This window comes from Hemicordylus capensis, chromosome 1 (assembly GCF_027244095.1).
Source record: "Hemicordylus capensis ecotype Gifberg chromosome 1, rHemCap1.1.pri, whole genome shotgun sequence".
Classification (NCBI taxonomy): domain Eukaryota; kingdom Metazoa; phylum Chordata; class Lepidosauria; order Squamata; family Cordylidae; genus Hemicordylus; species Hemicordylus capensis.
Window position 1 is genome coordinate 294,600,799 of NC_069657.1, and position 27,581 is coordinate 294,628,379.

The 27,581-nt window shown below is 44.0% G+C and overlaps 1 protein-coding gene across 6 annotated transcripts; it reads right to left on the reverse strand.

The window, feature by feature from the left end:
- Window positions 1–2,845: 2,845 nt before the first annotated feature.
- Window positions 2,846–26,154, reverse strand: LOC128339224 (glutathione S-transferase A4-like). 6 transcript variants are annotated; one of them, XM_053282766.1, is made up of 7 exons: window positions 26,030–26,154; window positions 11,762–11,868; window positions 11,493–11,544; window positions 7,667–7,799; window positions 5,111–5,252; window positions 4,121–4,252; window positions 2,846–3,161 (listed from the first exon to the last, which is right to left on the reverse strand). In XM_053282766.1, the coding sequence occupies exons 2-7, from the start codon at window positions 11,846–11,848 to the stop codon at window positions 3,036–3,038; spliced, it is 672 nt and encodes a 223-aa protein (XP_053138741.1). In that variant the 5' UTR covers window positions 11,849–11,868; window positions 26,030–26,154; the 3' UTR covers window positions 2,846–3,035. The 6 variants fall into 6 exon arrangements, with proteins under 6 accessions (XP_053138741.1, XP_053138743.1, XP_053138745.1 ...); XM_053282768.1 differs by having other exon boundaries at window positions 11,762–11,864; window positions 26,030–26,060; XM_053282770.1 differs by lacking the exon at window positions 26,030–26,154 and adding an exon at window positions 22,971–22,989 and having other exon boundaries at window positions 11,762–11,864.
- Window positions 26,155–27,581: the final 1,427 nt, after the last annotated feature.

Sequence of the window (27,581 nt, forward strand, 5' to 3'; positions counted from 1 at the left end):
GCAGTCTGGGGGTGTTTCTGGACACAAAACTCTCCCTGCTGTCATTGGTTGAGGCAGTGGCCAGAAGTGCCTTTTATCTGCTTTGGCTGATACACCAACTTGAGATAAATTTATTTTATTTATTTAGTTAGTTAGATTTATATGTTGCCCTACTCCCATAGGACTCAGGGAGGCTTACAAGCAATAACATACAAAGCAACACTGTTCTATAAAATACATCATAACCACAACCCCATACAATACTCATTACATGACATGGATTACCAGATCACTCTACGATCAGCTACAAATCATGGAGTGCTCTGATATTATCCGGGAGACCGTTCCATAGAGCCGGGGCCACCACTGAGAAGGCCCTGGCTCTCGTTGATTGCAGTTTAACATCCCTAGGGCCCGGGATCACCAAGGTATTACTTGTGGCTGATCTCAGGACCCAGCGAGGGACATATCGAACAAGGCAGTCCTGGAGGTATGGAGGGCCCATATCGTACAGGACTTTAAATGTCAACATTAATATCTTAAACCTAACCCAGGACTCAACTGGCAACCAGTGCAGTTGAACGAGCAAAGGTGTCACATGTGCTTGCCAAGGCAACTTAGTAAGGACCTTGGCCGCTGCATTCTGCACCAGTTGCAATCTCCGAGTTAGGCACAATGGCAACCCCACATAAAGTGAGTTGCAATAATCTAACCTAGAAGTGACCGTCGCATGGATCACAGTGGCCAAATCCGGAGGGAACAGATAAAGGTCAGACGTATTTGGCATAACTGAAAAAAGGCCTTATGAGCGATCTCCAAGATTTGAGCCTCCATATTCAAAGAGGCATCAAGAATCACACCCAGACTCTTCACTGTAGGCTGAGGTATCAAACAAGCACTATCAAGGGTCGGTAATTGGAAACTCCCCCCGACCTCTTCGGGCCCAGCCACAGTCTTATCTGGATTAAGCTGTAGACCACTTTGCTTCAGCCAGTCTACAACCGCCTCCAAGCACCTGGTCAACTGAGCTATGGTGTCCTCGGCCCTGCCACCCAGAAAAAGATGGGTGTCATCCGCATATTTATGGCACCCTAGCCCCAAACTCCTCACCAGCTTTGCTAAAGGCCACATATAAATATTGAACAGCAAGGGCGAGAGACGCCTGAGGGACACCACACGTTAATACATGATGTGAAGACCTCTCATAGCCTATAGCCACTCTATAATCCCGGCCTTGTAGGAAAGAACGCAGCCACAACAAGGCCACGCCTTGAATCCCAGCATCAGCTACGCGGTGGATCAGAATACTATGGTCCACAGTGTCGAAGGCTGCTGTGAGATCTAACAACAACAGCAGCGCCGAACCTCCCTTATCAAGCTGGCAACGGAGATCATCAGCCATGGCGACAAGGACCTTTTCGACCCCACGCCCAGGCCGAAACCCAGACTGGAAGGGATCAAGAACCGCTGCATCCTCCAGAAAAATCTGAAGCTGTACTGCTACAACTCGCTCTATCACTTTACCTAAAAAAGGCAACTTCGATACCGGGCGGTAGTTAGCTGGCTCTGTGGCATCCAACGACGGCTTCTTCAAAAGTGGCCTAACCAATGCCTCCTTCAGCTCTCCTGGGAAAATTCCCATCTCCAGGGAAAGACTGATAATATTCCCAAGGGAGGTCTGCAACCCCTCCCAGGCAGCCTTCACCAAATGACCTCAGAACAGTAGTACATCTGCTGATCACCTCCAGACTTGACTACTGCAATGCACTCTATGTGGGGCTGCCTTTGTATGTAATCTGGAAACTGCAGTTAGTCCAGAATGCGGCAGCCAGGTTGGGCTCTGGGTAATCTCGGAGAGACCATATCACTCCTATCTTAAAAGATCTACACTGCCAATAAAAAGCTGGGCAAAGTACAAGGTTTTGGTTACAGTATAACTTATAAAGTCCTAAACAGCTTGGGCCCTGGATATATAAGAGAATATCTTCTTTGCTATGAACCACACTGCCCATTGAGATAATCTGGAGATGTTCGTCTGTAGTTGCCACTGGCTCGTCTGGTGGCTACTCAGGGATGGGCCTTCTCCATTTGGAACATGCTTCCTGCTGAAATAAGAGCCTCTCTATTTCTTACAACTCATAAAAAGGCGGTCAAGGTGCATTTGTTCACCCCTGCTTTTAATTAGATATTGTTTTAATTGTGTTTTAATAGTTTTAAATATTAATCGTTGAAATGTTTAAATCTTTTTATTGGTTTTTTTATTGTTTTGTTGTAAACCACCCAGAAAACTTGTGTTTTGGGCAGTATTAAAATGTGTGTTTTATATATTATACACACACACACACACACACACTACTTGGATGGCTTTTTCTATGCCACCAAGAACCCTGAAAAAAGCAGGGGTCCCAACCACATGGAGAAAGTCCTCCACATGTATAGTTGTTGTATAGGCCATTGTTCTGTTCTCCCTCCTTCCAGATACTCCCTCTCATTCCGAATATGTATGAAAAGGGCTCATGTTTCCTCTGGAGTTGCATCATTTGGGGTGACTCTGCTTTTGAGGTGCAGCCTAGGCTGTTGGGTCCATACACTGGGAGCCAATAATAGTGTGATTGCAGGCATTTTTATCCTCATGGAAAGTGGTAGTTGCAGTGCTGGTAGAACAAGATCTAACTTTTAAAACATTTATTCTACATGCATTCACAGTCACAATAACAGGATCATGTGCCCTGCAAGCAGGCAGGCCCAGATTCCACCCCTAACATCCCTGCTAAACATGTAGAACTGTTTGTGCAGTTCTTAGGATGAGAAATTATCCCCACCACCTCTTAGGAACAGCAGAAGCAGAAAGGAACACTTTTTAAAAAAAATTTAACATCGAAGGTTTTAATGGTAAGAACTTAACACACCTTAAAACAAGTTACACTCAAAGCAATGATTACTTAACATTCATTCATTGCTTTTTAATTATGAAGCAGATCATTTCATGGCATTGCCCTCTGATAATCAGTATTTGCATGGATCTGGAAAAGCAGTCAGGATGTATGTTTCAATTCTTAGGCATCTGTTAAAATCTTCAGCACAGTGGCCAGATATGCATCATCAGGTGGTGGCTTCCTTTGGCTCCCAGGCTGCAAGAATTTCTTAATGGTGGGAATATTGCTTGTTCTTGCTTTGAAAGCCTAGTGCCAAAAGAAAACGTTAACACAAATTAATAAGGAGAAACAATATCTAGACTAACATATTCTGTTAAGGATTTTTCAAATCATTTTTCTCACTAACTGTATAAAGTAGCCATCACTAAGAGACACTATTTGTCACACTGAAAAAAAGTACACACTGTTCCCTGTATGGTATGGCTATTACTTCCTCATGCCTGTATCCCACTTTGTTGAACATACATATAGATCTGGTAATCAGGTGGGATGGACAGAACACATAGGAATCTCCCTAACAAGCATAACTGAATGTACTTTGACTGTGGGCCAGTTCAGATGAATACAGTCCTGCAAGCACAATAATGTTGAGGTCATGTTGATGGTTTTGGACCACATGTAGAAGGGCAATTCAGATAAACACTCTGGATTAAAGGATGTGCTTGGAGCACATCTGCAGGTCCACCAGTGATGTCAGGGCAGTGGCATTCTCTGCATGATCCCAAAGTTATTGTGTGTGCAGGACTGTGTGTCTACCAAAGAGGTGCCTTTTACAGTGGTGATTGTCTTCTGCTTAACAGGGGAAGAGCAACTGGCCCAGTGGTTATCTTATGTATGTTTTAGATTGTGAGTCCTTGAGGGGGGCAGGTCAGGAAACCGTTTTATTTATTTTCATTTCAATTTTTCTATGTAAACTGTTTTGAGAACTTTTTTTGAAATGTGATATATAAATATTCATAGTTTTTGTCATGTGCATCTGAATCAGCCCATAGTTGGGCACAATCCAGCAATACCAAGCTATGACCAAGACTCCCTTTTCTTCCATTGCCAGTGTACTGTTGTGTGCAAAGTGTGTATTCTCATGTCTAGTTCACAGTAGTTGAACTCTACAGACCTGAATGGATGAATCCATATGTCAGAATGAGCACATTCTGATATCTAATGAATGGGAGGAAGAAAGCATGAACAATCCACTAATGGTTTACCTGTAGTTGAGGGAACTGGGCTAGAATATCAGGTTTTTGCTCCTCCATCGTTAAAATTGCTTCAAGCAGCTGTACATCTGCCCAGCTGAAGCAATTGCCAACAAGAAACTTTTGTCCATGCTGTTTCAGAGCCTAGAAAATGAGAAGAAAAGCATTAGTTTAGGTAAAATGTTTATTAAATAATGTCAAAAAACAAACAAACTCTAGGACAGCAGTGTTCTTCTATTCAAACATCATGCATGCCATCACATGATAGTAATGTGGTTTTCATGGGCAAAGAGATGCAGTCTCTGCTCTACATAAAACAATCCATGGGCACATTGCTGACTACTGGAGAAGACAGCAGTGGGGGAAATTTTTCCCACTGCTTCAGCGCAGCTTACGTTTCATGGATGGGGCAATATGGTAGAGAGAGGAGCAACTGAAGCTTCCAGAAAAGAGGCAGCTGTGCCCTTTGGTGCCCCACTCCCGGCTCGTTAGGACAAGCCATAAGAACTGGGATGTAGTACCCAGTAGAATGATCACAGATCCATGATCATGGTTCAGAAGTCCTAAAATGCTGCATCCCTGCTAACATTTGAAATTCCAGAAATCGTAGATTTATCTTCCCTTTGATCTATAGCCTTCATTCCCTGCCACTTCAAACCTATGTCTAATATTTAGTTTAAAAACAAAACAAAAATATTAAACAATTGCAGTCTTGGGGATAGATTCTGTTAAACTGTTGATTTGGTAACATGACTGAAGAAGCCACCACAGGGAGTTTTCTTTGGTGAAAAGTTTCTTAATGGTGAAAGTTTCTTAATAGCCTCATGATGATATCTAGCTCTGCATTTCACTGAGACCTAAGGCTGGCATGCTAAACCCTATCTGATGTTTTTAATACTGATAAAAAGCTGATAAAAACATGCTTCCTGTTTACACAGCTATCCTAACGGCTTTTGTCCAAGGTAACTGGCTAACTGCTAGTAGAAATCATTGGTGACATACCTTCTCATAGACTGGGAAGTACCTGGTTGTCGCCTTCTCAATGATGGAAGCAAGCTGCTTCTCCTTTTCCTCAGGTGGAGAGAAATAATACACCAGAAGCATTCCCATCAGATCCATTGTTCCTTCCACATACATGTCAATTCTGTGCAGACAAGGGGTGGGAAGGGAAATGTCACCTTTTGGAGACAACTGATTTCGAGCTTTATACTTAATGGGAAAATACACATTTTAACATTCATTAGTTCGATGCAGTTAGTCCAAAACAAAAAGAGGAAGGATATAAGGATAATATTACACAATGAAACTGCCCAATTCCTTCCTTCCAATCTCTTGGCTTTTGAATAAGTTGCTCCCGCTACAACTGTGATTTAAAACAAAAACCACTGACCTTTGGTCTGTCACACTTTGATCTTTGCACTATCCTGGGCAAATCTACTATCTGCTGACGTTCCAAAACATCAGACTTTGTTAATGAAAATGCAGCCAAACAGAATTGCTCCAGTTTTGCTATAATTTAGCCCCTTAAGTGGTGAAGGAGATTCTGGAGAATATCAAGCAGTATCATTCTACCATTGTAAAACTCCTGCATGAAATGCCTGAGTCATAGTCACTAGTATACTAGGATGAAGCGGGAACTAGAATCTAAATATTGCCGACAGCATGGAGAACCATCATGTTGTTGTTTTGCCAAGGGGCAAGTTATGAATGTGATTTTGGAATTATGAATAAACTGGCTGACCAGGCACATAGCATCTGCGCCCCTAGTTTGACTCTCCCCCCTCCCCCGGCTTCAGCCCCTTCTCCCTGACTCTGTTTTCTGGCAGGCATCTCTGAGATCCACCCGGCCTGCTCCTCCCCCCCACTCACGGTTTCTCCTGCCTCCTGCTGGTTTCTCCATCCACCGCCTCCTCTTCCTGGTGGCCCAGCCGCCTCCTGACCCCGGCGGGTGTGTAAGCTGCTGCTTGCTCCTCCTCACTGGGGCCACTAGGGATGTGCACGGAACCGCGGTCCGGCGGTCCGGCACTGGTGTGGGGGGCTCTTTAAGGGTAGGGGAGAGTGTACTTACCCCCCCCACCGCATTTCCCCTGCCGGCGCATTCATTTAGTAAAGCTTTTGGGGCGGCAGGATACCTCCCTGCCACTCCTTCCCCCAGTCGTCAGCAAAAGACTTCATAAAGCCTTTTGCGCATGCGCACGTCGCACACGTACATCACGTCTCTGCGATGCGTGCGTGCACATGACACGGAGATGTGACTTGCGCGTGCGACGTGCGCATGTGCAAAAGGCTTTGTGAAGCCTTTTGCCGACGACTGGGGGAAGAGGTGGCAGGGAGATATCCTGCCGCCCCAAAAGCTTTACTAAATGAGCGCGCCGGCGGGGGAAACGTGGCGGGGGGGGTAAGTACACCCTCCCCCACCCTTAAAGAGCCCCCCACACCAGTGCTGGACCGCCGGACCACCCTCATGTGTCCAGACCGGTTCGGAGGCCTTTAGAATGGCCTCCGGACCAGTCCGGGCTCATCCCTAGTGGCCGCTGCCATTTCCCCCAGCAGCAGCTCAACGGTCTCCTGCCGCGTGTGAGCTCCCGCCGCCCAGCCAATCCGGCACCTCCACCACCCAGCCAAACTGCTGGGTGCTGGGACGCATCCCCACGGGCACGTTTTCAAGGATTAATTTATGAATGAATGCTTTTAACAAATAATGTGAAGAATGTGTACACTATACAGAAAATTGAGAATGCATATCCTTAAAATGCTTTATTCCTAGAATAATGCTGCTACAGTTATTAGCTGGATTGCTAGCTGATAGTCAAGGATGGCTGGTTGATGTTTCATCAGTGGGAGCTAATGCGATCTCCAAGACCTCTCTCAAGTGTTTTGAATAAGATACCCTTTAGAGCAGGGATTCTCAACGTTGGGTCCCCAGATGTTATTGGACTTCAACTCCCATAATTCCCAACCAAAGGCCACTGGAGCTGGGGATTATGGGAGTTGAAGTTCAAAAACATCTGGGGACCCAACGTTGAGAATCCCTGCTTTAGAGCACAGAGGGTTCTCTAGATGTGAGGCAGAAAAAGCAGTTTCTACTTTGTAGTTCAAATGGGCAGAGAGACACAGCTGAGAGCTCCTAGCTAGAATTAGCTGAAACCAGAAGTGCCAGCGTGGTCTTGGAAGGGAAGCACTGCCCAAGTTGTTCTTTAGGGATCTGTTGCCTGATGACAGACTGTCTTTTTGCTTCAATTGACTTGGACATTTGCAAGTATTACAGAGACATCATTTAGTGTCCAGGAAGATAATTCTTGTAGTCTCATCTCTAGAACTGCTCTCCTGCTCAGCTATGGGGAGAGCGTTGCAATATTTAAGATGTTAATACCAGATGAAAAATATAGTTTACATACAAAAACTAGAGGAAAAGATCCCATTAGGATGATTTTAAGTCTAAATTATTCAGAATAGTTTTTCCTTTGCATATTTAAGTATAATGTGAATGCTGTAACATTCACCAGTTCTTTAAAAATACAGCCATTAAGTAGAGTAAGAGTAATTATGATACAGTACTGTGCCCTTTCTCTCAGGTCCTTCCCATGAAGGTTGTACTTCTCTGCTATGTAGTGCAGAATGGCTTTGGTCTGGACCAGCTTCAGGCCATCAATCTCCACTAATGGGACTTGATCAAACAGCAAGTGTCCATCTTCAGAAAAAGGCAAAGCAAAACATAATGATTAAAAAAAACATGATAACACCCAGCCATAGCTAAACACTTTTAAGCTAGTGTATGCTTAGCGTCTCCCAGAAAGTAAGTAAGTAGGCTAAATTTGATATCATTATATCCTGCCAATATTGCCATCAACATGCATGTTAAGCTCTACATCTCATGCACAGATTGTACACTTTACAAATAGGCTGGAGATTCTTCCACTATCAGAGAATAGGAGCTGAATGGTTTCTTCTTCTTCTTAATAGTTACTGCAGCACTTTCAGTATCCACAGTGTTTTACAGTATATACTTGATTAATTCTCATTCCTGTTGGGAAGGTAGAAAATCAATGCTGAAACAGATAGTAACTTGCTCCAGGCCCCTCAATAGGTTTGTAGGATGTGCCAGCAGAACCAAGTCCAACCAATGACTCATTGAATGCCTTTCATAAATGTGTCTCCTTTCCCAAAGAGATTTCATCTCATGATTACAAAACAATTATTTCCCTTAAGCCAAATAAGTCTGAGTCTGAATTTCTGGGGAATCTCTGTCATCAGCATCAACAATACTGAACTAGATGAACCAAGGTTTAGTTCAAAAACAGGCAGCTATATATTTTCATGAAAGTGAAGGCAGCAGAATGGGAGCATCCACCATTTCTACTGCTTAGCACACTTTCTTTGCTTCTGCACCTAGCATAATAGCTTCTGGTCTCAAGCAAGAAGCAGCACAGAAAGGAGTTCAGAAAACACTGCTGCTCACACTGGCCTATATCCAAACTAAGAGTTGCAAGTGGGGAATGCTTCCACAAGTACATGGAAGGGGAGAAGCAATTTTCAGTGATTCTCCCTTCCACCTGCTGCCTCCTGAATATATGTCCCTGACAGACCCAACAACCTTCCAAAGACATACTTACAGAAGGCACAGGCAGCTGCAAAGGGACGAGGGGAGAAACTGTCAAATCACCTCTACCCTCCTTGCATGTACAGAAGCATTTCCCACATGTAACACTTTATTCACATTTATTTATTTAGCAAATTTGTATAGCACCCACTACCAAAGTCTTTAGGCATATTACAGCATAAAACAAACCAAGAATTTAACAGTTAAAACATAAAAAATCAAATTAAAACACCCATAAAAACACACCAACTAAAAAGCTTGGCTGAAGAGATGTGTATTTTGTTGTTCCCTAAAAGCCAACAGGGATGGAGCAGTTCTAATCTCAAAAATAGCAATAGCAATAGCAATAGCAATAGCACTTACATTTATATACCGCTCTATAGCCGAAGCTCTCTAAGCGGTTTACAATGATTTAGCATATTGCCCCCAACATTCTGGGTACTGAAAGGCTGGAAACAGTTGACAGAATTCCCCCCCCCCCCGAAAATTGAAGATGATTTGAAAGAGGCTTCTTTTCTAGTTCATTTTCTGGATGATTATGGAATCATCCCATTTTCACATCCCTAAACAGATCTGGCAGGTTTTAGTATTCTTTCAAAAATCTGAAAACTTGTTTAACTTGAGGCGACAGCGGGACAAAAGAAATGTGTTTATACATTATAGAAAGCTACGACTTTCTTAACCCTCATTCAGAGACTTGGGCGCAGTGGAAAACCCAAATTGCATGTGTGGACTGCTCCCTGATAACTCGCAGGGACTTAGGGGGAAATCTGGCCGATATGTGTACTTGCACCCTCCATTCCAGAGAAGATATGAGCTAAAAGCAAAAACCTTGCGGTAAAACTGCTGTGCATAAAACCTCCAGGGGAGTGCAGCACTGACCCCTACATCCCAATGGTGGCACCCTGTGTGACTGACTGCACAATTAATTGACAATGTGAGCTGTTACTAGCAAAGAAAAATGAATATTTCAAACCCCACACTAATTAGGATCCATACTTCAACATCTCTGTTCTCAGCATTTCCACTAAAAGGATACTCTGTGACTGACCTAAAGGCAATCTGGGAGCTGGTCAAGTGCATTGTACAGGCCAGTAACCTACAATCATATTTTTGCATGATTTCTTGTCAGCTGTCCTGGGCACAGACTTCCTGGGTACACACAATCTTTTGTCCATCCAAGCCAAACGCAGATGGAAGCCAAAGGCTTTCCTTTGTGAATGTGTTTGCATCTCTGGGGCTATGTCTGGCTTCTTGTGTCTCATCAACCTCTTGCTCAGGAAAGCCTCCTCCAGCTATACACTGGAGGAAACGTTATCCCTCACCACAATTCTCTGAGATCAGGTTCAGATTAACATTACCCTGCACACAAAAGAACACCAGGTCTATGGCAAGAATATACTTGCCATTATGTCACTGGTGGATGTGCTGATGTGCTCTTGGCACATCCTTCAATCGTGTGAGAGGGATGCTCATCTGAATCACCCCTCTACTCATGCTTCAACAAGCAGCCCAAGTGTTGATCCATGGCTGTACATATTGCCACACAACTTGCAGGCCTAGTTGTGTTTGTTGCAGTCCTCCAGCTTGCTTCCCGAGGTATTCTGTTTATTTAAAATATTTATACCCCGTCCTTCCAGTACACTACTGCTCAGAGTGGCTCACAACATTTATAAAATAGTTACAATATAAAATCAGACTAATAAAATTAACCAAATTAAGTTTTAAACGAGTTAAAACATAAAATTATCTTTTTTGTTTTGTTTTTAACATTAAGGTGGAAAGAAAACCAAAAGGAAACAAAAAGAACTTCAGATGTTCCCTCCCAATTTCAGTGGGGGGAAGACTAGGAATGTTAGATCTCAAGATTTGACCTCTCACATGATTGATTGATTGACTGAGTGCTGTCAGTGACACTTTTTACACTCCTTCTTCACATACGAAGGATCAATGCTACAGGCCCCTGCCACCCCATGACCCAGAAGTGTAGAAGGCTTGCAGCAGCCACTCCCATCACCTGCCCTCACTGCAGCCCATACACTGGCCATACCCCCTGCATCAACATTGCACCCAGAAGTGCGTCAACCCACAACCCCTGGCTTGCATTGGGCCCAGAAGTGCTGCAGGTTGGTCTCTCCTAGCCAGAAAGACAAGCACTTTGCCTGTCAATTAGGTGCTCTTTTCTCTCCTCCGTTTGGAGCAAGGGAGAGAAAAGAGCACCCAACTGGCAAACAAACCACCTGCCTTGTCGTCTCGGAGAGATCAACAGGGTTTAAAAGCACATGTCGATTGGCGAATCTGATGAACACCCCTCAGACACAATTAAAGGATGCACTGAGATTTTGTCAGCACGTCCTTTAATGATGTTGGGACAGGTGTGTTCTCACTGTGGCATCAACATTATCCCATGTAGAGGGCCATGTTCATGATCTGAACTGAGTAGGCGTTTCCAGCATTTCACGGTGGCAAAACACTGAAAAGGTTACTCACTGTTCCCCTCCCATTACACTAGGACAGAGCACTTAGTGCTCTGGATCAGAGCCACCCAAATAGAGCATCAAAAGAAAGCATGACTTTTTGTCATCTGGAAAGACACTCACACACTAATAATCTGATCCCAGATAATCCCACAAATCAAGGTAAATATGAGTGAACAAGAACACATTAAAAAGCTGCCTAAAAACTGAATGTATGTTCATTCTCACAGGAGTTTAATTACATAAATGTAAAAACTGATTTTAGCTGTACAAATAACGTTAATAAAAGACTGGTCTCCAAATTTACCTTTGATTAATTTCAAATACTGTTCTTTTTCTTCCAAAAATGTTTCTTCAAACTGGAAAAAGACAGACAAGAAGGGTTACACTTATTCCTATACTTCGTGCAGCTTTGTTTTATTGCATAAGGGCATTACATGGAGCTGGCAGAGTTCCATGGTAAATGAAGAGTGAGAGTGCTGAGTTGGGAAACCTCAAATTTCAGAACCACCAAGACCGCTTATTTCATAAGCAGTCTCAGTTATAATCTGAGGTTGCAAAAAGTAAGCAACAAACCTCGACTCCAGCTGCTGCTAACAACCACCGGATCGGTTCCATTCGTCCTCTGCCATTAAAGTAGGTAAGTTTTGGTTTCCCAGACATGCTTCCAAGTTGATGGCTTCCTTACAGATATAATACAATGGGGAAAATGCAGAGAATTAATATAAAACACACTTTTAAAAATGAATGCATATAACCATAGAGATTTGGATGGCTTTTGCTGAAGAGTTTAATGAAATGCAGAGAAATTTTAAGACAAAGATCCATCTAGTCCTGCATCCTCTTTCCTACAGTGACCAATTGGATCCTTCTGGTAAGCCTACAATTAAGGCACAAAGGCAAAAGTCTTCCTCTGCTAATTGGACAGTTGTGCTGGTGAGTCGGTGCCGACTCCTGGCGACCACAGAGCCATGCGGTTTTTTTGGTTGTTACTAGCTGAGCTTATTCTGCCCACTCCCAGAAGCCTCCCTGGTTGCAACGGCATCTTCAGGCTTGGAGACTGCACTTTTGTTATGCTCAGGAGCTGCACAACAGTGGGAGCTACCAGTTTATGTTATACATGGGGACAAGTTGCTTAGTTGGCAGTGGACTGGTTTCCCCTAGATTTGGCTACTGGCCCCACAAACTGAAAAGGAGATTAGATCCATACTCCCGCGTTCTGTGAGGGGCCCCTGACTAAACAGACTCCAGAATTAACTACTGCAAGTGTCTGGACTTGGATTTCATTCCAAGTCATTTTGGACTTGGAATGAAATCTAAACTCCCCTCTTCCTCTCACAAGAGAGGTAATACCTGTTGTTAATGAAGCACTCAAGCCAGGAAGCGAAGGGAGATAAGACAGCAGACTCCGTTACAATAGGGATGAATTAGTGATGTAACTTTGAAAAGGTGCCCATCGGAACTTTAGTTAGGATTATTGGGAAGCCTTTCCCAGCACAGGATATTCTTTTAATATCTGCAGACTCTGATTTTCATTCAATCAGCCTTGGATACCATAGGCGATTCACATTCATACCCAGGAAGGACTAAGACACAATGCATTCAACAAAACAAAACAAAACAAAAAGGTTGTCTAGGCTTCCCTATTCAGCAGAGCAGAACAAAAGAAATATGCCCTCAAGGCATGTTTTGGGATATAAGCATCCCTAACTCCATGACCCAGTGTGCTTCCTCGTGTATATTTTTTACATTTTTTAACATTTATATTACACCTGGGACTCCCACTGCAAAACAGTGCCTCTCACTCTGGACTCCAGCAGACTGCAACCGCTCTGGGCTCCTTGGAGGAAGAGTGGGATATAAATGTAATAATGATGATGATGATGATGATGATGATAATACCTGTCTGACTGTGTAAACAAGAAACAACAACAACAACAACAACGTCTGGATAAAACAAACCAGTCAATAACACCTGTCTGACTGTGTAAATAAATAATAATAATAATAATAACAACAACAAGAGACTCCAGCAGACCATCTTGGTGTTCTTCTCCAGGACAGGTGATATAGCCTCTTGCCCTGCTTCTTCAGGGCTGAACGTATCTCTTTCTTTTATTTCTGAAATCTTGCCCCTCTATCTTAAAGTACCCCTCTAGCCCACCGGGAATGTATACATAATTTGGAACTTTAAGCTAAATATGCCTTACAATAGTCAATTTCTTAGCATATTTGTAGTGCCTTTAAACTAAGGCCACACAGTAATTTAGTCTGATTTTATTTTTAATATACTCCTTCTTGATTTAATTAAAACCTCCCTCTCAAGCCAATTTTCTTGAGTTCATACGTTTGCATAAATTAAGGCTGATTGGAACTGTCTCCCCTTCTGAGCTAAATTCCCCACATTTGCCCTAACTGGGGGTGCTGACCGAACACCCTCAAGGCAGTTTCATCAACATGATAGAATGCAGGAGGGGTTTCCCATTGCCATTTCCCGCACAGTATGAGATGATGCCTTTCAGTACCATCCTATATTCCTGCTGCCCGATATAGGAGTTTCTCATATTCTGGGAAACACCTGCAGGGATTCCTGCCAACAGCCTCCTGCTCTCTAGGCAGGGGACTTCCCCGCTGCTCATCAAATGGTACTCAGTGAAGTTTGTTGCCTCTGAAGATGGAGGTGTCATTTAGACATCATGACTGATAGCTATTGTTAACTATTAGGCCTATACTTTATGAACTTGTCTAGTCTCCAGACATCACACTAGCAACCATCGCTACATCTTGAGATAGTGAATTCCATAAGTTAATTATGGGTTTCTATGTTGAATCTAATGTCATTTGATTTCTAACTCATGGATGACTCTGAGTTATTGCAATATATAAGAGGAATAAAAAAGAATCCCTACCCATTTTCTACACAGCATGCACATATATTACCCCAGTCATCTTCCTCTACACTAAAACATGTTTTAGCTTTTCCTTGTTGAGAAGATGCTCCATTGCAAGTTAACTTTGGCTGCCCTTTTCTTCACTTTTTCCAGTTCTACAATCAGGGTAGCCTGATTTAAATCAAGGCAATTTAAAGCATGACTAACCACATTTAACAAACTGCATGTCTCCATTTGTATGTAACCAGGACCAGCAGGTTGCTCTTAAAGGGAAGCTCTCACTCTCTTTTTCTCACAAGTGACAGGAGGAGAGGGGAATATGAAAGCTTGTGGTTACTTGGATTCATTTATCTAATGCTAAACCGCAATTTAGCATTATGTCTGCCCTGGGCTAACCTCAGAGGGTTTGCTATAAGTTTGTCCTATAAATGACCTGCCTTAACTCAATGGCACAAAAAGTAAGTGATCAAGCAGAATCAAGGGCTGGTAACAGTTACTGGGCAGTTCATTTTCTCCATCAAATAGAAAGTAAATGTCCATGTTTTTAATTGGTAGGCAAAAGCCTAAGTTTGACTCAGCCTTCCATCCTTCCGAGGTCGGTAAAATGAGTACCCAGAATGTTGGGGGCAATATGCTAAATCATTGTAAACCGCTTAGAGAGCTCTGGCTATAAAGCGGTATATAAATGTAAGTGCTATTGCTAAGTGCTAAGTATTTATAATTAGAGTACAAATTCCAAGCCAATTTCCCGGTAGTTACTAGGCAGAGATGTGCAAATTAATTCAAGTTTGAACTGATTTGAGCTTGAGTTGGGCCATTTTGGGTGATTTAAATTCAGAACAAAACACTCTTAAAATAAAGGGCCTGATTTGAGTTTGAATCAAAATGATTCCAATTCAAGTTTGAATTGATTCAAGTGATTCAAGCATCCTCTCCCCCCCACCCCCCACCCACTTGCTGATTGGTATTATGGCACTGGCTTCCTAGTGGCTTGAGATTCCCTTGCTTCTTGTTTGGCTTGTTATCATACAAATCAAGTGATGTCATGGGCAACTGTGCTCCCACTGGCTGGGAAGAGGGAGGAACTTGTCCTGTGCACTCTATGAGTGCAGTTTGTTTGAGCCATAGAGAACAATGGGGGCTCAAAACACCCCATTGTTCCCCCATGGGTATATCCTAGTGTGTAATGTACCACTCAGAAGTTTGTGGAATATAGGCCTGGAATATAGGCCTGTGTCTGATTTCATTTTATATTAAGAAATGAAATCACACCTGAACTTTGGGTGAACTGCCTGCTCTGCCTCTGGGTGAACTGCCTGCTCTGCGAAGGGAGAGGCATTCCAGCATTGCATTGTGAACTGGATACTTAAGAAAACACAAAGGGCTGGGCCCGAGCTATATCAATATGCTAAAATGCAACTGACCACCAGATAATATCTGTGGAAAAGGCCAGGGGCTGAACTCCTCTTTTCTGTTGCAAGAAGTCTATGTTAATCGTTGTCAGTGATTGGCTCTCCTATGCCCAAGAGGGATTACTCAGTTGCTGTCTATAGAAATTCCACCCTAGGAGAACACCTGTAGATTTAGTCTTTCTACTAACACTTGCTCCCCCTCCCACTCCCTTCCAAGTGCACAGTTTGCAGAAGATGAGATTCAGATTTCTCTGAACTGGCCAATATCCTGAATAATTAAAAGATATTGTCCAGAAAGTAACAGCTTTGTCACCCCTTCTGGGGAACCCAGGAAAAGATGAGATTTGAATAGATCTCTGAACAGATCAAAGGAAAATACACTATAAGAATGAGGCGACTAGACAGAGAGTGAGCAGTCTTGTGCCTACAGGAAGACATGCTACATGTCTGTGACTTCTACTGCGCAGTGAGAAGCCAAGACTCCCCAGCCATGGTGCTCTCAGCCGTGATCTGAGCAGCTGCAAAACGCTCCTGTCTCCAGCCAAGAGTCTCTTGTCTCAGCTGAAGAGATCCACAGCTCTCAAGCCTCTGATCCTGGTTAATATGCTGCTCCTACAAGCCTGGAATCCCTTCATCCCCCCCTTCTCCTGCTCCCTTCCCCTCATCCCCCTACTAATTCCTGATCTCCCCCAAACCATGCCAGCCCTCAGTCTACCCCCCCCTCTTTTCTGCCTGTATCTGAATTGTATTAGGCTTTAGGAAGATTTAATGCACACACATATGTTAGTTAGGCACATTACACTACACCTTGAATCGGAAACATGTTCTTAATGTGGATTATTTTGTCCTGATGAGCAACTTTTTATAATAAAGCCCATTGAACTTTCTGAGTGTCTCTCTCTCTATCTCTGTTTGCGCACCCAGATCCTACATGGTCACCATCTCCAAGAACCAACTCAGTTTGTGTATGATGTGACTTTGCCTCTTTCCCTCTGAGCATGTACAGAGTGCAAAACCAGGTATAGTTCACAACACTAGGGACACCAAAGTGGGTTGGGTGGTACAGCATGATGGGTACTACCTACCACCCAACCCACACAAGAAATGGGCCAGCGGGAATTTTTTTTTAAAAAAATTAACCCTCCCCCCCCCAAAAAACCCCCCATAGAATCTATCCCATGGTGTTTTGGGGAAAGGTTAACTTTAAAAAAAAATTGCCTGCTTGCCAATTTCTTTTGTGGGTTGGGTGGTAGGTAGCAGCCATCACGCCGTACTATCCAACCCACTTTGGTGTCCCTAGGATCTAACCATGGGGAACAATGGGGTGATTCGAGTTCCCCATTGTTCCCTATGGCCGAATCAATAGAATAGATTCAACTTGATTCATTGAAACAGCTGGCAATGGCCGCTGTTTCAACAAACTAATTTCAGGATTTTGCTATTCAATTCGAGCTTCCATTGAATCACAACATCCAATTTGTGCACATCAATATTATTAGGCATAAGATAGGAGAAAATGATCACCTATGTGTATTGTGCTGACTGATGAGGATGCATTCCCCACCATTCTTCACTTAAAAAAAAAAAGCAGCATTAAATATCTGTTTATTTAAGAGTTTATTTCTGAAGTACCTAAACAAAAAAATGCTGTGCAAACATAAAACATAAGCAATTATAAGACCCTGCTTGCAAGTTTACAATCAGCAACATAAGGTGGGTGGGGCAAATCAATAGAAGAAAGAGGAGAGCGAAGGAGGGAGAGACTGTGTTAAAAGATGAGAGAAGGCTTGAGAAAGCAGATATGTCCTAAGGCACTCCTTAAAGAGAAGGAGCCTTTCATAGGCAGCTCATAAGTGCATCTACTGAATCATAATTTAATTGCTGTCAAAATCAACCAAAGCTCAGAACATCATGAATCCCATAATACCCCACCACCATTGTATCAACACATTTGTCACACCAGTGACAAAGAGCACCAGTTCGAGCCCCAGTTGGGAGAAGGGAGTGGGAGCTTTAAGAAAGAGGAGAGCAGGTCCTTACCTGCCCTCCTCCGCCCCATGCAGCTTACTGCTGGGACAGCGCTTGGCCCAAGTAGCCCTGCGCAGCACCAGCACACACAGGGGGTAAGTGCCTGCACAGGCACCATTTGTGTGGTCAGCATGCCCGCTCTATAATACAAAGAGTATTCATAGTTCAGAGACTGTATCACAAGTTACTGAGCCATAAGAGGAATAAGAAGGAATCACATTTTATGATTACCAAATTATCAATTGATTGTTACTGAAATACTGATTTCATAAATACAGCTTGTCAGGACAATAACTAAATATTCACATTTTCTTCCAAAAATTATGATGAAATAGTGATAAATAAGGGCAATGTATGGAACCTAGAACACATTGCAATAAACAAACATGTAGTAAGAGATGCACTCAGTAGCGGCTGGTGTGGGTGCTTCCAGCGGGCGGTGAGAGGCACCTTTAAGTGTCAATTAATTACCTCTGCTACCGTTGCACCTGAACACTGCTCCAAGCTGCAGCACGCCACCCTGCACCCCTGAGAAAGGGGATCACCTCTGGCACTCACCTGGCCACTGGCAGGGGACTGGCTCTGCAGAGGCCAGGTGAGTGGTGGAGACGATCTCCCACCACAGGGGATGCTGGGCGGAGCGCTGCAGCTCAGAGCAGCATTCAGGTTTGGTGGTAGTGGAGGTAAGCACCTATTAATTGACACTTAACAGTGCCTCTCCTCATGCCCCTAACCCTGGCGGCACCTGCACCATCTGCTACTGGTGGATGCAGCTACTGGATGCATGAGTGACAGTCCAAGGCCACCTTGCATCTGGGGCAGGATAGGGCACCATAGGCTACCCCCTGCTCCCTTTTTTCAAGTGGTGACACCAGAAATAGCACATGCACACCTCTGCTGCCTTCTCTCGCTCGTTGGGGCAGTGATTACCACTACTTCGCAACAGGCGGCATGGCCAGTGCCAAAACCTGCACTTAACTGGCTGAGATTGTGAATTATGGTATTACTAGCCAAACCCGCACAGAGCATCTGTGCGGCGCTTTGGGGCTGGCTGTTTCCCCCTCCCTCTTCTTCCTGCCCCGGTCTCTCCTCTCTTCCCCTTTCCTCTGGCCCTCACTCTCCAGCCCTCCTCCCCTCCCATTCCTCCCCCCACACAGAGCCGCAGCAGGCAGCCAAGAAGGGCACCACCGCCGCCATTTTTACTCCCTCCTGCCTGCTGCCACCTCTCTCTCCCGCCGCCCGCTGCTGCCTCTCTCTCCCCCACCGCTGCCCCCGCCGCCTCTCTCCCCCCAACCCTGCCGCCTCTCTCACCCCACCTGCTGCCCGCTGCCGCCTCTCTCCCCCGCCCGCTGCCCGCCGCCGCCTCTGCCCCCCGCCGCCTCTCTCCCCACTGCCCGTTGCCGCCTCTCTCTCCCCTCACCCACTGCCCACCACTGCCTCTCTCTCCCCTCGCCTGCTGCCCGCCGCCTCTCTCCCCTCGCCCGCTGCCCGCTGCTGCCTCTCTCTCCCCTCGCCTGCTGCCTCCCCTCCTCCACCCACCCGTTGCCTGGCAGCCACTGCTGACACTTTCTTCCCCCTCTCCTCCTCAGTCCTCACTTTTGGAACTCCTGGGCATGCATGTCCCACTCACACCCTCTGGCACCAGGCCAGGGCCAGTCCTTCCCACTGCGTCCCAAGTCCCGCCTCCCAGCCCAGGCCTCCGCAGGCCAAACAGCGCTCAGCCAATCAGACGCCTCTGCCAGCCATACAGAGCTCAGCCAATCAGGTGCCTCCCTCGCCGCAAGCATTGCCTTGCCACATCTCTGCGCTGGCTGGCTAAGAGAAATAATTATAAAGATCTGTAGCATTCTTTATAAAAGAGTATAAGTTTCCATCCCTTCTATCTAATAATCAGTTTGAGGAGATCAGCAGTTATGTAAGAAGGAACTTTTATGGCAAATCCAAGATAAATAAGGAATCATTAAATTAGTTGCTGTGACCTTGTGAGAACAAGCATTGCTTAATTGATTTGGACAGCTTGCTAAAAGCCAATAAAACTAGAGAAAAGGGCAGTGCAACAAGATCCTGTGTCAGTTGAAAAATGGTTCCCCAAATATCTTACAGTACAGTTTTTGTTTATATGTTTTATAAACATTGTGGGAAGCTAGCCATCCTCATTTCTTACACAAGCCATAGGCCTTATAAGATTTAGGAGGGTATTTATCACTAATTTATTACATATTACATAATGTTATGCATTGATTTATAGATGCACCAGCTACAGCTGTAGGCATTCCATGTCTTTGTGGGAGTCCTGAGCAAATGCAAAAGCTGGTTTAAACAAAATTAAACAATTTTAAATAGCAATTGTCAAGTCCCTGCTTTGTCCAGACCTTAAAATGTCCAGACCTTAAAATGTCTTAAAATTGTCAAGTCCCTGCTTTGTCCAGACCTTAAAATCTTGGCAAGTTTGTAGACAGAAAAAAGACAGAAGGTAATTTAGAAAAAAAATGATAGATAATTCAACATCAAGCAGAAAAAACAGAGATAGGCACCAGGAGCATTTTCAGACAGCAGGCTTTACTGCAGGTTTACTGTGAGGCTTTACTGCAAGTTTGAATTTGCCCCAAAAAACTTATGCAAAAAGTGGATTTTTTGTATCCTGGATATAAATCAAGCTACACTCTAACATGCAATGACAAAACCGAATCATGTGTGAAGTGCTCCCCAATAGCTCTCAGTCTTTGGGGTAAATATGGCTGATATGTGAACGCACAGCTTCCATTCTGGAAGATATGCAAACTAAAATCCCTGCGTGAAAAATGCCCTGGGGTGCTAGTAAAGTGCATGGTATTTGTGCAAAGAATCAAATCTGTTCCAAATACATGGAAGTAACTAACTTTCGGTCTCTTTCCTTTCTGACCATTGTACGTTGTCACTTGCAATTACATATATTCTGTTTAAAGAACGTATTTAAGTTGCCAAGTGTCAACCTAGGGTTACTAAAAGCCATTTATTCTTAACTATTTGAGGCTATTATGACGATCAGGTGAAATTGGGCTAGGAGAGCCTAGCCCGATTTTGCCTGACCATGTGAGCCCGGTGGCTTCCAGGCGGTTAACCCACCTAACTACCCCTCCCCTTAAACCGGGTTTGTGGAGCGAGTGCTCTGCAAACCCGGTTTTTAAAATCATGAGTAGCTGCACTGTGGCTCTGCACCGCAGATACTCACGAGTAGACCCCCAGCTGGGAGGCTTAAAAGCAGCCTCCTGGCTCAGGGGTCTCTCCAGTATGCCCTGCGCACTCGCGCAGGGCATACTGGAGCTTCCAGGGGCCGCATGGCCCTCGATCCTCCCAGCCCCCACCAGCTCCGTCATGGAGCCGGCAGTCGTGTGGGTGGCCGCTGCAGCCGCCCAGAGCAGACTGTCTGCGAGGAGAGCGGGCTTAGCCTGCTCTCCTCGCAAACCCCCTAGAAGCTCTTCTCACCAATCGTGAGAAGAGCCTCATAGTGTTTTTTTAATGTGTTCAATAAAATCTCAACAAAAAACTTGAGCATGCAAACAATTTAAAAGCAGCTACAGAATACAATGGAACAAGCACAGACACAGCAGACTAGAAGCAACAACCGGCCATTCTGCGATGAAAGACAGAAAAGTCTTTTAAAGTATCTGAAAGAATTAGGGAGGGGCAAAGGCACAAGAGAAGCATTTGGAAAGTAACTCACCACCACCACTGGTCAAATGTTGTCCTATAATGGAGTTTGTTTCTCTTTACTGAAGATCTTAATAACTAACAGTACAATTATTTTTAAGTTTTCACACAGTTAGTGTAGGAGCTGTTGCTACAAGCACTACAGCGCTAACCAAAATGGCAATTCCATGTTTGTCTCGCCTCTCTCAAGATAGAAGATCCTCCCCTTCTGGCCACTCTGGATGACTGACAGAGCTGTCAATCAAATGATGAATTCGCAGGGTGTTCCATGCTCCGCCCACCTTTTGAAAATAAAACCAAGCCTCTCAATTGGCTACTGCCTCATTCATATTTAAATGAAGGGTGAAATATTGTTCAGCATTTTCAGTAGGAGCCTGCTACCAGTGCCCACTCTGTGTCAACATTGCAGCTAGGTAGGCAAACTTTAGGCAAGGAAGTAATGATGGGATGTAATGAGTGACTAAAAATGGCAGTGGCCCTGATATTTTGGGAGGGTGTGGCCCACTCTGCCCCTAGGGAGGAAGTTGTCCCTCCCACTGTTACTCATGCCTTTGCCTGAAAACCACACTTACAACCACTGTTCCCTCTAAGGCATGCACCTGTGCATATGCTCACATGTGATGTCCACTCAGTTAATTTTAGATCCCGCTCAAGTTGAATCAGAAGGCCCCACTATGAATGCATGTGCGCGCACACTGCCTTGATATTGCTGCCCAGAACAAAACTCATTCTGCACACAGATGAGAAAAAATTAGAGAGAACACTGCTTACAACCCTGCTTGTCTGAATGGGGCGGCACCATAAGTGTGATGCCTTTGCAGGTGACTCACCCTGTAATGTACTGGAAGGGGTCAATCTCTCTTGGTAGCAAGGGAAACAAATGTACATTTCCCATCCTTGCAGATAAGTAATGCACTGAGAGGGCATAAGAAACAACAACAATAATAAAATATTGGCCACTACCAAACAAAAGTATGTGTGTGTTGGCAGTGCCAACTCTCTGTCTCTCTGTTCTGGGGAGGTAGTGTGCCTCAATTTGTGTTTTCCTTTTAAAAAATGTGTCTCAGGCAAAAGAAAAAAAAGTTGGGAAACAGCCTTTTGAGCCTTAATGGATAAGTCAGCTATGTGGAACTTCCACATTCACATGCTTTTAATGGCAATACCTGACACCTGAGATACCCCTGAGAAAAAGAGCAGCAGCTTAGAAGTTACAATGGAGTAAGTGAAAACACTTTGCTGAGTCACATATTAGTGTTCAAAGGTTGAGTGAAACCTTGATCTAAACTGTGCTTGAGATCATGCCAAGTTTCTTATTGTCTTCAAAAATGGATGGATTAGACATTCTATGAGTTCATCGTTCTGTAAACATAGCATAGTTAAAAAGAACATTTCCAGTTCTACATGTCTGTCCAATGCTTATTGTGAGGCTGGAATGAAATCCACCACAAAGTAGACAAAATAGAGTGAATTGTAAGATACAAAAGAAGAAAAAGAGAGATGTACTGCAGTTTAGAATGGGTTAAGAGTTCAAATTCACTATGGTGGCAGCAGAATTTGTGTATTTAAATTCACATCTTGCATTTCTGTTAACTATTCAATAAAGATTTTCTACCTTAAAGTTTCCAAAGATATCTTGGGCAGCATCTCAAGTTTCAGCTACTACCATGTACATGAATTGCTTCTTCAAATTATTTTAAGAGTGAACATAGCAGTCCAACAAATAATCAAGTAATTGTTTACAATTAGTTTAATTGTGGACTTTACCTCTGACCTTGTGCCAGTTTTGCAAACAGTGCTGAGGTCCTGTGAACAGGGAACTGATGCAACCAGTGCTTAATTTCTGGTGTGAGAGATACTAGGACTGAGACCACAAACATACCTTGCACAAGCTCCATTCCCCTGAAAACGCCCATCAGTTGTAATATTTTGGATTACACCCACAGCTTGTTGTTCTATTAGCAAGGGCTGAGCCATCATTGTGTGTATGGGTTCAAAGAACCAGGGTGGCCAATGGAAAGGGCTGCTGAAGCCCGTAAGGGGGCTTCGGCTCTAGAGAGCCCTGAGTGAACTCTTCCCTGCCTGACAGCATGTATTTCCCTTTCTCTCCCTCGCTGGAGGAAGAAATAGGGAAATAAAGGCTGTCAGGCAGCAAACACTGCCTGAAAAGTACAGGAGGAGAGCTTGCTTGGGGCTCTCTGGAGCCCAGGCATGAGAGGGGGGAGTTCGCTCGGGGTTCTTCCGGAGCTCGAGCCATGCCCCCCGTGTATGTTACGTCATGTGCACAGGATGTTGCTAGAGGGGCTGCCAGGCGGGGCCAGACCCAGACCGCCGCTCAGCTGGCTCCACGCCTGTCTATTAGGTTTTATCTGCATAGCACTTCTCCACCAGCTTTAATCCCATTATTAACTCCTATTGGGATTTGATCTTTCACACAGGAGAACAGTACCCTTGTACCTTTAATAGCTGTGTGGAAAAGGGAATTTCAACATGACAGTTTGCCATATCGGGCTGTGAAAGGGCTGTGCTGCCCTTGCTGAAATTCCTTATTCCACATTACGTTTTAATGCACTGTGCAGCTCGATCCTCTGCATCTCCTAAACCGAATCAGAATTCTTAGGCTCTTAGCTGTGAGTATCTGGGAAACACATGGGGAAACATTTGCGTAACAGATACATTTTCTAATTTTTGATGAAACTATTTCTGGATTTATTTATTTTTACTTCCAATGATTTCCCCCAATATTTTTCACAATATCAAGCCATTAAAATCTTCAGGACTGCTTTTAATAAGTCACCTGGAGATTGAGATTGATCCCTGAAGCTCCAAGTCAATCCTTGGGGGTGATCAGCCCTTGTGATAGTCAAGTGAGCTTGACACTTTCCCACAAATATTGCAGAGGGTCTCAGGCTGAACCCAGAGCATCTCCAGGTAGTAGTAGAGCTGGGAAAGACCCCATCTGAAATCCTTGGAGAAGCAGTACCATTGGCATAGACAATACTGACCTACATATACCAGTAGCCTGAGTAAGTTATGGTGCAGTCATCATAAAGGTAAAGTGTGCCATCGAGTCGGTGTCGACTCCTGGCGACCACAGGACCATGTGGTATTCTTGGTAGGGAGGGGTTTACATCGCCATCTCCCATGCAGTATGAGATGATGCCTTTCAGCATCTTCCTATATTGCTGCTGCCCGATATAGGTGGGAAACACACCAGCAGGGATTCGAACTGCCAACCTCTGGCTTGCTAGTCAAGTCATTTCCCCGCTGCGCCTTAGGTGACATACCTGAACATAAAACAATTCAGATTCAAAACCATTTAAACGAATGCAGAAATACTTTGAATCTTGCTGCGTAGGGTCGCCAGAGCTCTGCAGGGTCACCACTTTGTATTTCAGCAGGCAAGCCAGGGTGAGATTCTTAGCAAGGTTTGTTATTAGGTATTGTCAATATTAAATTGCAAATGAATCAAGTACTTAGACCTTTAGTTCCCATTACTTTTTAATAGCTCATAATAACCATAGCAGCACTATCAGCAGAGGCCACACAGCCATCCTTAAAAAAAAAAAAAGCAAGCAAGTTGAGTCTTTGACCTGGATACAGTAGTATTTAGTTCCATTTCATCATTTACAAGAATAGTCACTCAGTGTGTAGAGCCAGAGAACCAGCCAGATGTATACTTGCTCCCAAGTTATAATCACATGGGGTCTGAAATACAGAGGAAGGGACATATTTTCCCCTGTCTTCACTAATTGGTGCTGCTGGAGCACATGTGCTATGCAAACTTAAGGCACACGGCAGTAGCCCAGCTCTTACAAATATTCACTATTTCCATAAGATAAGACTGCTCAAGAGGCACAATTTAGAGAGTGCTACCTTGCATCAATCAACTTTACTCTCTGATATGATATCACCTGAATAACACTTGCTCCACTCTGGTATCATTTCAGTGCACATTGCACTGCTCAAAGTAGGTGGGAAACCCATTTCTTCTTTCAATTGCACCAAATAGTCCAAGTATTTTAAAACAAAAATACTGAAAAGTGGAGTCCAGTCCTCTCAGTCAAAAGGAAGTGTTGCATGCATGAACAGACCAAGGTCTTGTAATATGTAATACATTAAACAATACGCAACCAGTGCACAGTAATATTTGTATATTTTTAAAGAAAAATCTTCTCCACCATTCTCATACAACTCAAGGCAGCTTACAATATTAAAACAGCTTGAAATGTATGGAGCAGGGGAGAGAAGATAAATCCAAGTTATTTTGACTTTTACACTTTCTTTCTCTTCTTAAAACGATTATAATGTATTCCTGTTGACTTCCCCCAGCAATCACTTTCTTTAATTAAAACAGGAAGACCAACAGGCTTTTCCTCTTACCCCAACCCATATCATGCACAAGAAAACCACATGAAATCCCATGCCCACGCTTTCTCTCACAGTCGGAGAGAATTGTCTTTGATCTGGTGCGGCAGTTCATAGCAATGCTGAACTCGTCTTCATGTTCCAGCCCATAACAAATCACTTGCCACTAGGCTTCCTTCATGTAACTGAACTTCAGCCTCCTTTCCTTTTTTTAAAAAAATTACCCTTTATACTTTGCACTTCGACAGAATGCCTTATGACCTCCTTGAATCTATCAAAATGTGATTATTTCTCTCCACCTTCCCCAGCCTGTTCATTCATATCAAAAGTCTGCAAACAAACTGCAAAGACTACACTTGCAGGTGAAAGGCAAGCTTGTTACCCTGTTAGCAACAGCTCAGTTTAACCCAGCCCCATAGCAACTCAGGCTTGCTTCATAACCAAACCCGTGTACTAACCTTCCTCAAAGTCAGAGAGCTGATATTTCCTTGATATCTCCGCAGAGGATATCTCCGCAGAGGAGAACTTGTGCCTTCAAAGTTTTGTGAAGTAGGATTAGGATCCTCCACCTCCTTTGGGGAAGTCTCCTCCCCAAAGTCAGTGTGTGTGTCTCTCTCTCTCTCAGCAAGAAAAATATTGCTGCTTCACCACTAAAGCAACTATTGCTGTTTCATCTGAAACTGTCCATCTGTGCATTAAAAACATTGTTTTATGATATCTCACATTGTCACCAGAGCATACACTCAAACAGGACAGAAAAGAACATCCACGATGCTTTGCATTTGATAGGTTCGTTGTTTTGGTATTATGCATTTTTCACAAGTTTTACATGAGAGTTGCTTCCTGTCACGATTGTCTGAATGTGTGAAATTGTGATAATCAGAACTGTCTCACACATAATTATTGTTTCTTTATTACACTGTCTGGTAATACCTTTTTTAGGATCATCCAGAATCAGAGGTGCACCTAGGAAATTTTGGAGCCCCCCCCCCCCCCGACTTGCCGGCTGCAAGTTAAGTATCATTTTTTAACACGTTGGTTCTTGAGGGCACAAACCATACCACCCAGGACAGAATAAAGAGGATTTGGGGGGTAGGGACAGATGGTGTGGAGGCCCTGGACATCGGCTCCAAAGTCTAGGGGTAAGAGCACCTCTGACCAGAATATCAGAAATTTAAAGCAAAGCAGGATGAGGAGGTGGGGTGGGGCAGGGTGGGGAGAAAGCTAAACATGACAAAAAGCCTCAAAGACTTTTGTTTATAATAAACTTTGCAGGGTTGTGCAGATGCACTGTTGGAAATTCTCTGTGGTGAGAGAATCCCTTTCTCATTATAGCAGAGTGCACAGAGGCACAACACAGAGGATTTAGTTAGGCATGCGTGTATGCTGAGAGTAAAGTAACTTGGAGCCAATTCATCGTTTCAAATCAATATATAAGGCATTTATTAAGGAACTCCATTCTAGATAGGAAAGTGAGGAGTTAGGATCTCTAATCTATCTATCTAGCTGGATGCAGATGGATCCTGCATCTTCTCTGCACATATGGTGCAGGGAGAGAGGCTTGCCATGTTGCAAACTGGAAGGGCAGGTAGGGAAGAGAGAGAGAAAAGGAAGTTAGTCCCTGAGATTAGCAATCTACATTATTAAGGGATAGCATCAGAGGGATAGCATCAGAGCAGTGGAGAAGTGATGACCAATGTCTTGACCCTCTAGCCCTCTGACTTACTAGTTTGTCCTCCACTGTCTGAGACAAGAGACAGCGCAAAGTCCTTTAACTTCCAACAAGTGGGTCATCTGAGCCAAGTTTCAAGATGCATCTATAGGGTTCGCAGAATTATGGGCAGCATTCAGACCAAGTCTCACTGAAATTAATGGGACTTAAATTAGTCATGACTAATTTGTCTCGCTGAATTCAGTGATGCTTGATCATGATTAAATCTGGATGGTACCCTGTTATTTTTAATGTATCCAGTCTTGCAATTACTCAGGTATGTCTTCGGCATTAATTAG